Source organism: Muntiacus reevesi, chromosome 5 (assembly GCF_963930625.1).
Source record: "Muntiacus reevesi chromosome 5, mMunRee1.1, whole genome shotgun sequence".
In the NCBI taxonomy this organism is placed as follows: domain Eukaryota; kingdom Metazoa; phylum Chordata; class Mammalia; order Artiodactyla; family Cervidae; genus Muntiacus; species Muntiacus reevesi.
The window spans coordinates 42,563,088-42,580,563 of NC_089253.1; the positions used below are offsets into that span (position 1 = coordinate 42,563,088).

Genomic DNA, 17,476 nt, shown 5'->3' on the forward strand with positions numbered 1-17,476 from the left:
AGTAGTTGTGGTGCACAGGCTTATTTGTTCCATGGCATGTGGGATATCCCCGGATCAGGGATTGAACCCGTGTCTTCTGCATTGGCAGGCAGATTCCTCACCACTGAGCCTCCAGAAAAGCCCCACTGAAGTTCTTAATGCAGAGTAACCCTAGTAGGATAGTAGAGTTAAGCTAGGGTTACTCTTCTCAGCTCCAGTCTAAATTACTTTTTCTCCCCTGGATGTCTGAAAAGCTTTCTGAGGTGTAGTTATTTTTATAAGAAGAAATACCATAATTTAATTCATTTGTGCTCTTGAGTTTGTGCTTATGTGGTGGATGTTTTTGTTATAGGCTGATGTAAACCCCAGGACTTTGATGACAGATAGTCTGGTTATAAAGAATTTTTTACGCAGAATCATCTCTGTGCTCCCCAAGGTAAGCTGTTCTTTTTGCACAATAATGATTCTCTTGTTTAAGTCATGTGTTTTTAAAAGACCTCTACTCTGTAGGTCATGGGAGGATCTGACTGGTTCTCTTTCTTTTTATGATAGTGATTAAAAGTTTTAATATTGAATTGGTTTGGTTTCTGTATTTGTAAGGCAGGCTTGGTATTGACCATGTGACATTGTTGAGAGCCTGTGGATATAGACAGAACTTTGTTTTAGATTCATATTTTCACTACCTTACTGTTTTATTGTATCACTTTGAATACCTCGTTTCCCTCCTCTGTGCTTCTTTTTTCTTTTAAACCTGGATAATAAACTGCTGATTATCTCCTTTTCTAAAGTGACTATAAGAGTAAATAAGGAAATTCTGACTTTAAACTCAGGAGAGCTAAAATTTTTATTATTACCTGTAGTTAGAAATGTTCATAAAGTCACAGCAATTAAGTATGCTGTATAACTTCCCCTGTTTTTCTTGCAGGTTTCCTACTTTTTCTGTCTTAAGCAACACTCAGTATTTATTGTTAGCCAATCTCTATTCCAAGTGTTAACCACATATTCGGTCATTCAGCTCTCCCAGTACCCCTTGTGAAGTAGGTTTTATCATCATCATCCCCATTTTACAGCCAAGGAAACTGTGATGCAGAAGTTAAGTAACTTGCAGAGCCACGATTTGAAAGAAGACAGTCTGGCTCTCAAGTTCCTTATTACCCATGATACTATGTGGAAAGAAAAAAATATAGGTTGAAAGTAGAAAATAATTACAACAGTGAAGTAAACTGGAGGGAGAACATAAGAGTCTGATGGGGATAGGAGAAGAAAAAACAAAGAAAAAAGCTTGGAATTTCCATATATAAAAACAGTGGAAGCAGTAGAGAGAGAAATTGATAGTTCTTTAAGAAGGCGAGAAGAGATCCATTAGGAGAACAGCAGAGGACAAAGGGTAATATTTCCTCATCAGTTGAGTTCTGTTGTTCAGTAGTGTTCGACTCTTTGCAACCCCATGGACTGCAGCATGTCAGGCTTCCCTGTCCATCACCAACTCCTGGAGCTCACTCAAACTCATATCCATCGAGTCAGTGATGCCATCCAACCATCTCATCCTCTATCGTCCCCTTCTCCTCCTGCCTTCAGTCTTTCCCAGCATCAGGGTCTTTTCAAATGAGTCAGCTCTTTGCATCAGGTGGCCAAAGTTTGGAGTTTCAGCTTCAGCATCAGTCCCTCCAGTGAATATTCAAGACTGATTTCCTTTAGGATGGACTGGTTAGATCTCCTTGCAGTCCAAGGGACTCTCAAGAGTCTTCTCCAACACCACAGTTCAAAAGCATCAATTCTTCGGCTCTCAGCTTTCTTTATGGTCCAACTCTCACATCCATACATGACTACTGGAGAAACCATAGCTTTGACTAGACGGACCTTTGTTGACAAAGTATTGTCTCTGCTTTTTAATATGCTGTCTAGGTTGGTCATAGCTTTTCTTCCAAGGAGCAAGTGTATTTTAATTTCATGGCTGCAGTCACCATCTGCAGTGATTTTGGAGCCCCAAAAAATAAAGTTTCTCACTGTTTCCATTGTTTGCCCATCTCTTTGCCATAAAGTAATGGGGCCAGATGCCATGATCTTAATTTTCTGAATTTTGAGTTTTAAGCCAACTTTTTCACTCTCCTCTTTCACTTTCATCAAGAGGCTCTTTAGTTCTTCCTCACTTTCTGCCATAAAGGTAGTGTCATCTGCATATCTGAGGTTACCGATATTTCTCCCAGCAATCTTGATTCCCGCTTGTGCTTCATCCAGCCCAGCATTTTGCATGATGTACATAATCTGTGACTAATTAGAACTCTAAGGTAGAACTCAGTGTATTTAAGATTCAGAATTTGAACACAGACAGGTATTAATTATGTTTAGGGAAATTGCAGTGGGGGACAAAGGTGATATAAAGAATATCTTCTTTAGGAATTGAGTATGGGAGCTTTTAATCCTTGTTCTGGTTCATGTTAAATATCACACCCCATTTATTTTGCAGATTAGATTTAATTTCAGTGTAAAGGTGAATGGAATCCTCTCCATGGAGATCTTTGGGTAAGTCCTTAATCCCTGACTTAAGTTTATGCAATGGTTCTTCTACATTTTTTCTGTCATTATTGTCCTATTTCCAGTGGGTTCACAGTTTGATTTCTTGACTCAAAGTCACTTTAAAACTTATTTTCCAAGACCCCCATATTTTCTTATTCTAGATTAGCTTTTTAATGAGTAAGTAGATTAAACCTTTCATGCCTTTCCCTTTCACTGGAATGAGTAAACTTCAAAATAACCATTTTCCTCTTGGTTGTGTGTGCTCAGTCACTCAGTTGTGTTCAACTCTTTGTGACCTCATGGACTTTAGCCAGCCAGACTTCTTAGTACATGGAATTTCCCAGGCGACAATACTGGAGTGGGTTGCCATTTCCTATTCCAGGGGATTTTCCTGACCCAGGGATCAAACCTGTATCTCTTGAGTCTCCTGCCTTGGCAGGCAGATTCTTTACCACTGCACCATTCCCTTGGTTAGGAAGTGAAAGTTGCTCAGTTGTGTCCAGCTCTTTGCAACCCCATGGACTATGCAGTCCATGGAATTCTCTAGGCCAGAATACTGAGATGGGCAGCCTTTCCCTTCTCCAGGGGAATCTTCCCAACCCAGGGATTGAACCCAGGTCTCTCGCATTGCAGGTGGATTCTTTACCAGTTGAGCCATAAGGAAAGCCCAAGAATCCTGGAGTGGGTAGCCTATTCCTTCTCCAAGGGATCTTCCTGACCCAGGAATCAAACCGGGGTGTCCTGCATTGCAGGCGATTCTTTACCAACTGAGCTATCAGGGAAGCCCCTTCCCCTTGGTTAATTGGTTACCAAATTCCAGTCATCTCTGGAGTTGGTACTAATGGGCCAAAATTTGTATCAGGCAGAAATTGTTCTTAGAGTGTTTAAGATATGGCTTAGCTTTTCTTTACTTTACAGGGCAGAGAATGAACCTACTTTGAACCTGTCGAATGGAATTGCTCTTGTCGTAAACTGTCAGCATTACCTGAGGTGAAGGGGAAAGCCTTGTCCCACTCCATGTTTTACTCTTATTATGAGTATGAATATGAAATTGAAATGGTTTCAATTGTCAATTCTTAGTGCCAAGTGTCAGATTCTCTGTAAGAAAAGTGAAAGTAAAAAAATTTAACCTATCTGTATTGAAAGCTATTATTATTCCTGGCTCCTTGAATGTATTCATTCTTATTTACCTGAGGGCATGCATGTTCCTTCTTCTCTCCATGCCTTAGTTTCTTCTGTGAATGAATCAAAATAAACTTAGCTAATTCCAATTCCATTTAGGCATGAGAAGAGAGAAATGACTTTAAAAGGTTACTTGCACTCTTGGGTAGAGAGATACTATGAATACAAAGAAATTCTTTGTGTATTATTGTTTGTGTATTGGCATTTTACATAGGCTTAGAAATCATCTTTCTTTCCACCGCCACCTTTTTCAGGCTACAAAAAAAAAAAAAAAATTCACGGAGGAGGTGGAAAATAAATGGAATAGAACCCTGTGCTCTGCCTTCCTGTGCTATCAAATTACTGCAGAATCCAAAGTGAACATGAATTATAGCAAGACAAAGCCTAACTTAGGTTTAAGTCCAACTAATTTATTCTTTCTTCAGTAGTTTCTCCCTCTGCTTGTATGCCCTGAGTCAATACTGGTAGCCATAGGATCTTAAGGCTTGAAGAGGCTGCCTGTGGTTTCTCAGTCTGTTTTCTTACTCTTGCTCAAAATTACCTCTCCAACTAGAATATGTTTATTCTTTAATACTTGCAGGAAATAAAACCCTCATTCCATATCTTTCTTTAGTAATCTTCTAGCATGATACAATCCCTGCAGGTAGACAGCTTGCTATCATAGATTTACTGAAAGAGTTTAAGCCTCTAAGCCAGTGTTTGTGGATATATTTCCCCGGGTGACCTGATTAGTTTAGAGAAAGGGGGGAAGGTTTATTAATATTTCTTTTCTGTTTACAGAAGAGCTCTCAGAAAGTAAGCAAATACCAGATTTTTTCACAAGATTCTTTGTAGGAGTGGAAGATGTTCCAGTTTTTTCTCATCACTCTTACCAAATAGTAACCTGAGACTTCTTCAGGGGAAAGTGCAGCATATGTAAAAGCAGACATCTAAGAATCACAAGGCCAGTGTTAGGCCATTTGTGATTCAGGGACTGCTGACCCCTACCCCACCTCCACCATGCTGATCTTTGAATGATCTTGGAAACTTCTGCTCAGAACCGCAGAGTAGTAGTATTAGAGGAAATAGACTTTTGAGAATATAAAACTGCTATTAGCGGCAGCAAAAGCAGGAGCCGTGCTACAATTCCTGAAATGCCAATTTGTCTACTTTTTCCATTGCCTGTGATTCACTGAGTGGGACACAAGTTACTTATTCCAGCAAAATTTATGTGGTGGATTATATGGTTATGCATATGCTAGAGGTTATAAAAAGAATCCTGAATTCCCTTTAAAATAATTTCTTAAGAGGGAGAAAGGCTAAATTTGTCTTACCTGCTTTTTTTTTTTTGGACAGTACACCAAAATTTGATGCAACTGAATTACCCTGCAGCAGAATCCATCCTGTGCTGGGACATCCAGTAATGCTCTTCATCCCTGATGATGTGGTGGGAATGGGCTTGTTGGGAGAGCTGACACTGACTCCAGCCGTGGCCCTGTGTCCTTGCCTGAAGGTCTTTTCCAACCAGCTGAATAGGGTCTCTTCCGTTTCCATATCCTTTTGATGACAGAGTCCATCAAAATTTTCAAATTCCTTGTCTTTGAAAATGGATTTTTATATTTCAATTCTTGGAAAGCCACTAGCATATAAACTCTGTATGTAGAAGCTGGTATGATTTGTTATAAAAACGAAATCCAATATGAAAGCTAAGCTTGCAAACTTGTTCAAGAAACTGAAAACTATAAAATACGACCCATGTGCCACCTGGTTTTCACATGGTCCAGTGTGACTGGAGCAGGAGTGAATGATGCAAGTAGGAGCAGTGAGGCTGGAAAAGTAGTTTGGAGTTGAATATTTTGGATCTTGAGTGCCACACTAAGGAATGTGAATTTTATTGTGTGTATAATGGGAAACCATTGAGTGTTTTAGGAATCGCCAGCAGCCTCGTACAGGGTGGGTGGGAGAGAAAAGCCAGTAATCACTAAGTACAAAAGTAAGTGAGCTGGGTGAGAGACACTAAGTACATGAATTAAAGGTGTGGTGAGCGTGGAAAGGAGAGAGATCACTGGGAGGAATCAACAAAACCAGGTAACCAGTTCACTGTTGGGTGAGGGAGAGATTAGGGGCAAGAAGTAGCTGAAGTTTCTGTCAACAGCCCTATATGCAGAAGATACAGGGTTGATATAGATATATGGACATATACATACATGGAGCCAGAAAATAGGTGGGGAAGGATTCTTTTGGGGGTGATAAAAAATATCCTAAAACTGATGGTGGTGATGCTTGCACAACTTTTTGAATATACTGAAACCAATTTAATTGTACACTTTAAATGGGTGATTTGTATGATATGTAAATTAAATCTCAGTAAAGCTGTTGGAAAAGATTTCCATGGATGGCTGACAGAATAATGATACTGGCAACAAGATGAAAATTATAAATAGCAGATCTGAGGAGTAAAGAAGATTAGTTTAGCTTTACATATGTTGCATTTATGTTGCCCGCAGAACATGTTTTAAAAATAGCCATATAGAAATTTTGGTCTGGAATTTGGAAGTGGTCAGATTTTTAGAGACATAGGTTTTAGAGCCTCAGTGTTTTTTCCATAGGTGAGTGAGTATGGTATACTATATGCTATGGCTAAAATATGACACGGGAGTAAACAAGTATATTGCTTGAAGAATTCTCACACAATATGTGTGTGAACTTTAAGTGAATATGAATATGAATACTGTTATGGTTGAGTTTAAATCTGTCTCCTCCTTATCTGTTTTCTGTTTGTTCCTTGTATTTTATTTCCTTTTCCTTGAAGGCAGACTGGATAAGGTATATTTGTATACTATAAAACCTAAAGCAATCCCTAAGTTAATACCACGAGAGTTATAACTAGTAAGTCAAAAAGGGGGATAAAATGGAATTATTAAAAATACCCAATCCAAAATAGCATCCAAAAGTAGGAAAGAAGAAAAAGGAAATAAAATACAGGGAACAAACAGAAAATATGTAACAAGATGATAGATTTAAATGCAACCATAACAAAATTCATATTAAATGTAAATAGTTTAAACAACCCAATTAATTAAAAGACATTCACATGTCCTGACTCTTCAGATACGTGACTCTTATTCTGAGTTTGCTGCACCTCAAAGCTCCCTGGCTCTAAACAGCGAATGTGTTGGCCTCAGCTCATGCGTTAACGCCTTCTTGAGTTTGTGATGGAGACTTCACTAATAGACACTGCCTCCCTTTGCTCTGTTGTGACTTTCAGTAATATCCAGTGCCCACTGGATTTTAATCTTCACACTTACTGCCTCCTGTTTACCTTATTAAAAAGAGGATGAAAACAGAAAGATGAAGGAAAATATATATTCTGGGCTTATTAGCTTTGGTTCAGGGGACAAAAAAAGCTTATGCAGTGGTTCTTAACTGGGTACTTTTGCCCTCAAAGGACCTCTGGCAATGTCTGGAGACGTTTTGATCCTTACGACTGGAGGCAGAGGTGTTACTGGCATCTAGTGGGAGTGGGTAGAAGCCAGGGGTGCGGCTTTAGCATCCTGTGGTGCACAGGACAGCCCCACGGTAAAGAGGTATCTGGCCCAGAGTGTCAGTGTGCCGAGGTCGAGAAACACTGGCTTATACATAACCTGGCTTATAGGGAGGGTGTGGATGGGACTGGAAGGTCAAGGGGAGGAAACCATTCTAGGGGCCTGTCTTTCTTAGTCCTGGTTAGAGAGTAGGTTGGAGAAGGTGAAGCATTTCCTTCTCAGTCTGAACATACTCATACTCACTGGAAAATATGCTTTGGTATATGTTTTTAATTTAGCATGCATCACATAGTATTACAGTTTATTGGTTTTTATGTGTATCTCCCATATTGTAAATCTAACTTGAAGGTAGGTATTAAATCTGTATATTCATGTTTGTATCCCCAGAATTTAGTGCAGTATAGTGTTTAGCCTGTGTTATTAATACCATTGAAACCTATGATTTAATGAGTAGGATCAATAAATGAACAAGTTGTCCCAATACTATACGGGTAGCTCACACTCATTAAATGTGGAATAGATTTCTGAAGATTCTAGTGGTTCAATCTCTGGTGACTCACACCTATACTTAATGTGGAAAGGGCTTAATATGTAATTGCCTGGCATGCTAGTTTATTTCTGAGAGTGTGAACCAGGTCAATGTTGTATTTGTTTTATGCAAATGAATACATAATCACAAAAAACTAACGTTTTGGAGTTTTCTTTAGCCACTATACATATTTCTGTATGGACCTTCAGGTCTGCCTCTAATGTTTCCAAATTCAGAGCAGCCAACTACTGCTGTCTTCAAAGACACCTCTTATTTCATTGACGGGAAGAAGTGCCGCTTGTGTATGGTGCCCAGTTTGGATCTCAGTTTAGACAGAGGTAAATCTCTGTCTCTCTCTGTTTACATAGGAATAAAGAACTCTGTAAAATATTAGAGAAATGCAGGAAAATATAAACAGCAAATATATATAAGAATAGGACCTAGTGACCTGACAGCTCAGGTTGAGGGCACAGGTAGGAGTCTGGCTGAGGCTGAGAGTCCACGTGAAGTGAGTCTTACAGGTGTCAACAGGCAAGGCCCCGCCAGAGCCTAAATGTTTTGGTATTATGTGTTAATGCTGGTTCCCTTCTCATTTCTACTGCCTCCTCTATTCCTGGTCTCCTGGAAGTAGTCATTGGACCTTTACTTTCTAAGGATTTGTTCAGAAGGTTTCTGTTGTACCTTAATCTATCAACTCTGGAATTTTAAAAAGGTTGTTAAAGTTGCAGTCACATCTTTGACCTATTGTAGAAGAGAAACATTTCCCAATGAAATGAGAAAATCCATATAAAATTACTTAGAAAAAATATAATACTACATAAAAGCAAGGCAGAAGTATCAACCATATAGTAATAAACCTGGTAAACTGACTGTGCTATTCATATAGAGCCTAACCACATTGGCTTTGGGTGAATCATGCTGAAAATTGGATGCTTAATAGTTGGGCCAACAAATGAAACTGAGAAATAGGAATATGCAACCATAAGCTGATGTCTAGGAGCTTTATAGTCTTGAACTTGACTGTTGTTAGCCAGAATCCTTTGATATTTAAAAGGTAGTCTATTTAACTGGATCCTGAGGAAGTTCACCAGTAGGGAGGAGGTATCCAGGGAGGAGGTATTCTAGAGTTGTAACTGGTTTGAGAAGATTGAAGCCTCCTGGTATAGGGATGTATCTCTGAGAAAAAGAATCTTCATCTAGGAAGAAGGCCTCATGATGAGCCTTTTTTTTCTTGAGTTGGTAGTTTTTCCAGAGGGTGAAATGAAAGGAGATATCCTTGGACTTCTGTAGGTAAGTGGTTTTGTGAGGAAAGAATGTTTGGTCTTAATAAGGCTGTGGCCACAGCTGTGGGCTGGCTCTTGTTTTTTATATTAAGAAAGGCCACAGACACTGAGCTAACAGTGGAGGTGAAGGTTAGGTGTCCAGGCATTGAGGAAGACATTATGTTTAACTGGCCAAGAAATGTCAATGATGGCCTCTGTGACTAGCCACTCAGACCTCTGGCAGCACTTATGTAAGGCCATCAGTGGGGGTGAAGTGTTTTCTCTGCTGTCTTGGTACCTGAGTCCAAATTCCATTTTCTCTTCCTGGCTTTGACCCTTGTTAGGGGGTCTTAGTAACTTGAATGGTGATTCATGTTCCTCTGAAAGTGAGGCAAGTGAATGAATGACATGTATTATTGTCTATTAATGTTCTTGTTTAAACTGAACTGGACCACATGGATTGTACTTTAAAAGATTAAGGTGCTAGAAAGTGACTGTAGGGATCAGATTACATGGGAATACAAATATCAGATAGCATTGTGGTTAAGAGCACAGATTTTGGGGTTAGTCTAAAACAGTTCCACCTACTGTCTCATGTTGGGCAATGTATTTAACCTATCTGTGCCTCTTTTGTTGTCCGCAAAAGAGCCTAAGACTAGGTCCCATACCATAGTGTGGTGAAATCTAAATGTTGAGATAGTCCACGCCAAGAATTTCATGTGGTATATGGCATTTAGTCAGCATTCAATACAAGTTAGTTCTTATCATGATCATTACTCTTCTACTAACGATACCCACATCTTACTAGCCTCTTACTGCTGATACCTACCTTAGAAAGTAACTTGAGGAATGAATGAATTTATTGTATAATGCTTCTCAGTAAATTCTAAGGAATGCTGTTTGGTTTGCATTTTACATACCCAGTTGTTATTCTGATGTTCTTCCTGTGAGTCACTATTATTTGCTTCCATCATGTGGGTAGAGAAAGATTCAGGAGGAGAAGGGAGTGTTCAAATTTAGATCTATCTCAGGTCTCTCTTTGTTTGAAGCATAGGTTGTTTATTCACTTAGCTTTTTGAGGGCTTTACTTATCTCATTCTGTAATATCTCATCCTATAGGTTCGGTGCTTCCAGATGTGAGTTATCAGGTGGAATCCGGTGAGGGAGAAGAACAGTCTCAGAATATGGATCCTCAGGGACAAACTCTGCTGCTTTTTCTCTTTGTGGATTTCCACAGAGGATTTCCAGTCCAGAAAATGGAACTCTGGGGTAGGTATAGAAGAATGGGGCTGCCAGCTTGGATGTGCTTAAATGTTAAGAGAATAAAGAAAAGAGACTTGGGGACTTCCATGGTGGTCCAGTGGCTAAGACTCCATGCTCCTAAACTCTCCAATGAAATCACCGAGTTTCAATCCCTGGTTGGGGAACTAGATCCCACATGTGGCAATTAAGAGTTCACATGCTACGACTAAAGATCCCACAACAAAGATCAAAGATTCCATGTGCTGCAACTAATACCTGGTGCAGCCAAATAAATAAATAAAAATATTTTTAAAAGAAAGGAGACTTTACATGATGCATAAATCTGAATAGATGTGCTCCTGTAGAATAACACATTTCAGTGAAAACCCTTGCTTAAGTAAGTTAAATTATGTGCTATGTGAGAAAGATCTATATCTTGAAGCACCACTTAGATGATGACAATCCCAGATTTGGTTGACCAGAAATCAGTAGACACTTCCTGTTGGTCCCTACAGGGTATATTACCTTAGACGGGTAGTTCTCAACCTCAGCTGCACAATATATTACCTGAGGAGCTTCTAAAAAATGCCCACACCTCACCCCTAGAGATTTGGATTTCCTTGGACTGAAGTGGGCCTCAGGTATCAGTATGTTTTTAAAACTTCTTAGGTTGGAGTACTATTCACCATCCTCCTGCTTTTCCAAGTGCAATCAAGAAAAGCTATCAGTCTTACTTGGCCTTAACGCAACATCTCAAATTCAACACAAGGAGGTGTGGGAGTGCATTGGTATGAATGGCTTTGTGGGATTGCCACATCAACTTCTCGAACAGGACAAAGAGTCCTTGTTCAGGCATACAGATGCCTTTGGCATTTATCTAACAGATATGTAATAACCTGCTATCAGAAGGTTCCTCTGTTAAAGCTGTGATTTACAACCTGTTTTGTGCTCCATGAAACATGTGCATCAGAATCACCAGGAGTATTTGAAAATGTGCAGCTTCCTGCGCAAGGATTTATTCAGTTTTGCTAATGTAAATATCTGTATGGCTCAGGAATGTACATTTTAAACAAAATTCTCTGGTGATTCCTAAACATGGTACAATTTGAAAACCACTGAATATAAGAGTTGATGCTTTTGAATTGTGGTGCTGGAGAAGACTCTTGAGAGTCCCTTGGGCTGCAAGGAGGTCAAACCAGTCAATCCTAAAGGAAATCAACCCTGAATACTCATTGGAAGGGCTGGTGCTGAAGCTGAAGCTCCAGTACTTTGGCCACCTGGTGTGAAGAGCCAGCTCATTGGAAAAGACCCTGATGCTGGGAAAGATTGAGGGCAGGAGGCGGAGGGGACGACAGAGGGTGAGATGATTGGATGGCATCACTAACTCAGTGGACATGAGTTTGAGCAAACTCTGGGAGACAGTGAAGGACAGAGAAACCTGGCATGCTGTAGTCCATGGGATTGCAAAGAGTTGGACATGACTTAGTGACTGAACAAATAAGAGTGGCTTCTGCAGTTTAATCCAATAAAGTCTGAGACATAAATTTAAGTGTTTCTCAGTGCCCTCCGAAACTTTGAAGGAAGTAGCAAGAAGTGGAGCTTCTAAATGTCTGGGGAAATGTTCATAAGTTTCCCTTATTGGGGCTCCTGACATGTTTCTGTGTTATTCTTCCTTTGTGGGCCAAAGTTTTTTCTTGAGACTACTCTCTAGGCATTCCAGTGCTGTTTGGTGTGGCCCTGTTCCCATTGAGTCATAAGAGAAATGAGACAGCTTATAACCCCAGATCAAAAGAGCTGACATCGACTGGTGCCAGTTATTTGTTGAACCTGTGGGATTCTTACTGCTGCCAGCCTTCCATGCCTCTCCTACTTTTCCCCACCATGTATCTGTTCTTTAGGAGAGAAGCACTGCTTTCCTGGATTCTGGCTTACAGCTCTCTAAAGAGCTGGTGTTCCCTGGTACCCCACTGTTCCATTCATTAAGATGCTGGAATGGGAACGTAGAAGAGAGACAATCTGTGAGGCTTCCAACTAGGAGGTCAAAGGTGAAAATGCCTAGGGCTGTTTGTTTCCTGCCTCTGCTCGCCTGGACAGAGGCTCTTAAAAGAAGCAGCTTAGTTCGATCGAGAGCGGGAGCGGAGAGCGGACCCCAGAGAGCCCTGAGCAGCCCCACCGCCGCCGCCGGCCTAGTTACCATCACACCCCGGGAGGAGCCGCAGCTGCCGCAGCCGGCCCCAGTCACCATCACCGCAGCTATGAGCAGCGAGGCCGAGACCCAGCAGACGCCCGCCGCCCCCGCCCTCAGCGCTGCCGACACCAAGCCCGGCACGACGGGCAGCGGCGCAGGGAGCGGCGGCCCGGGCGGCCTCACATCGGCGGCGCCTGCCGGCGGGGACAAAAAGGTCATCGCAACGAAGGTTTTGGGAACAGTAAAATGGTTCAATGTAAGGAACGGATATGGTTTCATCAACAGGAATGACACCAAGGAAGATGTATTTGTACACAGACTGCCATAAAGAAGAATAACCCCAGGAAGTACCTTCGCAGTGTAGGAGATGGAGAGACTGTGGAGTTTGATGTTGAAGGAGAAAAGGGCGCGGAGGCAGCAAATGTTACAGGCCCTGGTGGAGTTCCAGGGCAAGGCAGTAAATACGCAGCAGACCGTAACCATTATAGGCGCTATCCACGTCGCCGGGGTCCTCCACGCAATTACCAGCAGAATTACCAGAATAGTGAGAGTGGGGAAAAGAATGAGGGATCGGAGAGCGCTCCCGAAGGCCAGGCCCAACAGCGCCGGCCCTACCGCAGGCGGAGGTTCCCACCTTACTACATGCGGAGACCCTATGGGCGTCGACCACAGTACTCCAACCCTCCTGTGCAGGGAGAAGTGATGGAGGGTGCTGACAACCAGGGTGCAGGAGAACAAGGTCGACCAGTGAGACAGAATATGTATCGGGGTTATAGACCACGATTCCGCAGGGGCCCTCCTCGCCAAAGACAGCCCAGTGAGGACGGCAATGAAGAAGATAAGGAAAATCAAGGAGATGAGACCCAAGGTCAGCAACCACCTCAACGTCGGTACCGCCGCAACTTCAATTACCGACGCAGACGCCCAGAAAACCCTAAACCACAAGATGGCAAAGAGACAAAAGCAGTCGATCCAGCAGCTGAGAATTCGTCCGCTCCCGAGGCTGAGCAGGGCCGGGCTGAGTAAATGCCGGCTTACCATCTCTACCATCATCCGGTTTAGTCATCCAACAAGAAGAAATGAATATGAAATTTCAGCAATAAGAAATGAACAAAAGATTGGAGCTGAAGACCTTAAGTGCTTGCTTTTTGCCTGTTGACCAGATAACTAGAACTATCTGCATTATCTATGCAGCATGGGGTTTTTATTATTTTTACCTAAAGACGTCTCTTTTTGGTAATGACAAACGTGTTTTTTTTTTTTTTTTTTTTTTTTAAAAGCCTGTTTTTTCTCAATACACTTTTAAAGGTTTTTAAATTGTTTCATATCTGGTCAAGTTGAGATTTTTAAGAACCTCATTTTTAATTTGTAATAAAAGTTTACAGCTTGATTAAAAAAAAAAAGTCAACAAACTGCAAGCACCTGTTAATAAAGGTCTTAAATAATTGTCAAAAAAAAAAAAAAAAGAAGCAGCTTAGTATGGTGGAAAGGACTTCAGGGTACAATCAAGAGACCTGGGGTAAATTTTTAGTTCTGCTATCAAATTCCTTAATGACTTTTGGGAAGCAAGTCACAGGAATTAGCTGATCCTTCCTTCTCATATATTTAACATGAGATTGTTGGACAAGATGCTATCAAAGCCCTTCCAAGTCTAAAGACCCTCTTAAGATGTAAGATCTACTATTTTTAGGCTTTTTTTTTTTTTTAGATCTGCTATGTTCAGTCTTCCCTAGGATGACATAAAGTCTGGTTCCCCATTCTGAATCCTATTAAACATACTTCCTCAGAAACCAGGGTTACCTATCATTCTTCTAGAACTGTACTAGTTTGCACACCTCTGTTTAGCTTGACTCTGAAGGCCTGCAGCATCTCAGGCAGCTGTATGAAGTATTAGATTAAATTGAAATTCATCACTGCATCAGTAAACAGAGCAGTTATTATCTTAAGATTTCTGGGGCTTCCCTGGTGGTCCAGTGGTTCAGATTCTGTGCTTCCACTACAGTGGGTTGGGGTTCAATCCCTGGTCATGGAAGTTCTGCATGCCATGAGGTGCAGCAAAAAAATAAATAAATTTTAAAAAATAAATAAAATTTCCTTAGACATCTGAGAGTTTAGGACTAGCTTTTGAAGAAGATGCACTGTAAAGGTAGGTAGATATAGACACATGTAGTAATTTTATAGATTATGTAGTGATTTTATTTTCTTTTCCCCCTCTTCTTTCTCATATCCTTGAAAGCTTTCCCCAGAGCTCCTTTTAGGAAACAGATTGTGAAGAACTACAGTCTGTTTCCATGTGTCTTAAAAAAATCACTGAATTGGCCTTCTGCCTACCTTGTCATGGTAACTTTTCTATGATTAACTCATTATTTTGCCACAGTGTTACAGGCATCTGGTGGTATAAGCAGTTTTAGGAATGAAACTATAGCTTTTCAATTAAATGACTGCTTTCAAAGGAGGTCTGACTGATTTCTTAAGGCTATTCTTAGGACCAAACTACAGAAAATAGTAATCCAAATGATATCATAGCAATAGTGATATTTTCTGAGTATTGCAATGTACATCCCAAAACACTTTCTATATGTTATCCCAGTTTATCTGCACAAAATACCCATGATAGCAAGTGGTAAAAGCCACTTTCTGCAATAAAATGAGAAACGTTTGAAGTGACATGGTCACTATTAGTTGGTAGTAGAATCGACCCTGGAATCTATGTTCTCCTGACTCCAGTTCCAGTCCCCTTTTGAGCAGAGCACATATTACTTTCCCCTCCAGGAAAGCATAATGGTGCCTTGTGGTAGAAAATGTTCCTTCTGACTTCCATTTTAAATACAGCCCTGAGAAAAGCATGCCAGCCTTACCTTTGAACAGACCATCCAGAGAGTAGAAAAGCACCGAAAAAGAAAGATTAAGAAGCATTTTCTCCAGGTACCCTGAAAAGTAAATTTGTCTTCCTCTATTGGTTGTATCAGGATCATCAATGCTAACATATTGTTTAATGACGTATTTTGCCCATCAGTCTCACATGTTAGCTTTTCTGAAGGATGCTGAGCAGTGGTGCCTGTGGTTACTTTATCAGAGATAATCCCCGATTTAAAAAGACTATACCAGAACTTCCCTGGTGGTTCAGTGGTTAAAAATCTGCCTGCCAATGCAGGGGACACAGGTTTGATCCCTGGTTGGGGAAGATCCCACTTGCTGTGGAGCAGCTGAGCCCATGCACCACGACTGCTGAGCCTGCGCCCTAGAGCCTGGGAGCTGCAGCTGCCGAGCCCATGTGCTGCAACTGCTGAGGCCTGGGCCTAGAGCTGGGGCACCGCAGTGAAGAGTGGCCCCCACTCACCACAGCTAGAGAAAACCAGTGCATCAGTGACGACCCAGTGCGGCTCAAAACAGATAAATACAGATCAGTAAGAAGACTACCCGGGAAGTGCTCAGTCATCTTTGTGAGTTTTACCACAACACATCTAAAAGGATCCATGCCCTGACAGTAACAGTGGCGCTCACCAAACAGGGACACTAAACAGGCACACTCTCCAGGAGGCTTTTCCTTTCTTTTGGGAGTCACTGGTATCACTGTTTAGAGTATGTGGTGTATATTTCTGTTTCCAATGTGAATTAAAGAGGATCCTTTATTTGATTCTTCAAACATAATGTTCTGCACTTTTAGTGAGCTTTCTGTCCTTTGTAAGTAGAAATTGGGTAGGTTTGTAAGTTGTGGGGGGTTTTTTTGTCTCAAAAAGCAATTATTTGTGGATGGGTGGAAGTGGCCTCTTCTGTCAAGAGGCCTCTTTCCCATCCTCAGCCCTGACTCAGAGCACATCAACAGCAGTCTTGAAGTGGTCATTCTCACTCAAGGTTACCAACATTCTCCCTCTCTTTAGGAGTCCACACTTTGCTCTCAATTCATCTCAGTGCCATCCTCAGGGAGAGCCACAGCGTGGTGCAAGATTGCATCCAGGCCGCTGTGGACCGGGCCTTGGAGCAGCATCACCAGGCTGTCAAGGTAATAAGAAAGTCACAGCTCCCTTTCTCCTTCTCTCTCTCAGGGGAAGATAGAGTATCTGGCAGATGGGGGCTGAGATCCCTTCCTCCCTTAATGCACCTTTCTTCCTCTTCTCTTTCATCACCTGGACTGATCTTATAAACTGCCTCTAGCCTCGGAACTCAGGCTTTAGCCTAGACGGGTCACTGTAACCACTTGCTTAGTCTTACCTCCTTGTAGGTGAGTTTGAGTAAAGAGGGGCAAGATAATAGACGGGGAGAATGACTGATAATAAGCCTTTTTTTTTTTTTTTTGAGAGCAAATTTTTTTTTCTTTTTGGAACATTGACTGACGGTCATTGTGTTTTTTCCCAAGCACAATGGGCTTGGTTCTGCCTGCCTGTCAGTTGGTTTTCACCACTCCCATATACCGGAGACAGGAAAACATTTATAAAAGAACAGTACACACGGAACCCAAGACTCTGTATCTTTCTAGGTAGTTTCACACATTGAACTATCTTTGTATATTAACTTACAGTGCCACTAATGTCTTCTCTCTTTCACACACTGAAGTTCTTTATTATTCTAACCATAGTGAAGTGAAAGTCACTCAGTCGTGTCCAACTCTTTGTGACCCCAAGGACTGTAGCCTGCCAGGCTCCTCTGTCCATGGAATTCTCCAGGCAAGAATACTGGAGTGGGTTGCCATTTCCTTCTCCAGGAGATCTTCCCAACCCAGGGATTGAACCCAAGTCTCCTGCATTGCAGGCAGATTCTTTACTGTCTGAACCACCAGGGAAGCCCTAGAATATTCTAGGTAGTTTTACACATTGAACTATCATTGTATATTAATTTAGAGTACCATTAATGTCTTCTCTCTTTCACATACCAAAGTGCCTTATCATTCTAGCTATAAGTTCTAGATAAATTGATAGCACATGCATGCACTTAGCCTGAAATGTTTTAATTGAAGCATAGTTAATTTATAAGGTTGTATTAATTACTGCTGTTCAGCAGAATGATTCAGTTATATATACATATACATCCTTTTTTAAAGAATAATTCTATTCCA

At 41.2% G+C, this 17,476-nt stretch overlaps 1 protein-coding gene and 1 pseudogene across 26 annotated transcripts in view; both read left to right on the plus strand.

Moving 5' to 3' along the window:
- LOC136169782 (CAAX prenyl protease 2) overlaps nucleotides 1-17,476 on the plus strand; it is a 77,657-nt gene that overhangs the window by 40,453 nt on the left and 19,728 nt on the right. For 13 of the 26 annotated variants that reach the window (XM_065937843.1, XM_065937835.1, XM_065937839.1 and 10 more), the window contains 7 exons: nucleotides 332-415; nucleotides 2,447-2,502; nucleotides 3,415-3,486; nucleotides 5,014-5,208; nucleotides 7,918-8,069; nucleotides 10,113-10,262; nucleotides 16,305-16,426. In XM_065937843.1, coding sequence (XP_065793915.1) covers nucleotides 332-415; nucleotides 2,447-2,502; nucleotides 3,415-3,486; nucleotides 5,014-5,208; nucleotides 7,918-8,069; nucleotides 10,113-10,262; nucleotides 16,305-16,426 — 831 coding nt within the window. Of the gene's footprint in view, nucleotides 1-331; nucleotides 416-2,446; nucleotides 2,503-3,414; nucleotides 3,487-5,013; nucleotides 5,209-7,917; nucleotides 8,070-10,112; nucleotides 10,263-16,304; nucleotides 16,427-17,476 lie in introns of those variants that run through there. The other 13 variants (XM_065937841.1, XM_065937848.1, XM_065937850.1 and 10 more) reach the window with 8 other exon arrangements.
- On the plus strand, nucleotides 12,370-13,680 carry LOC136168862 (Y-box-binding protein 1 pseudogene; annotated as a pseudogene).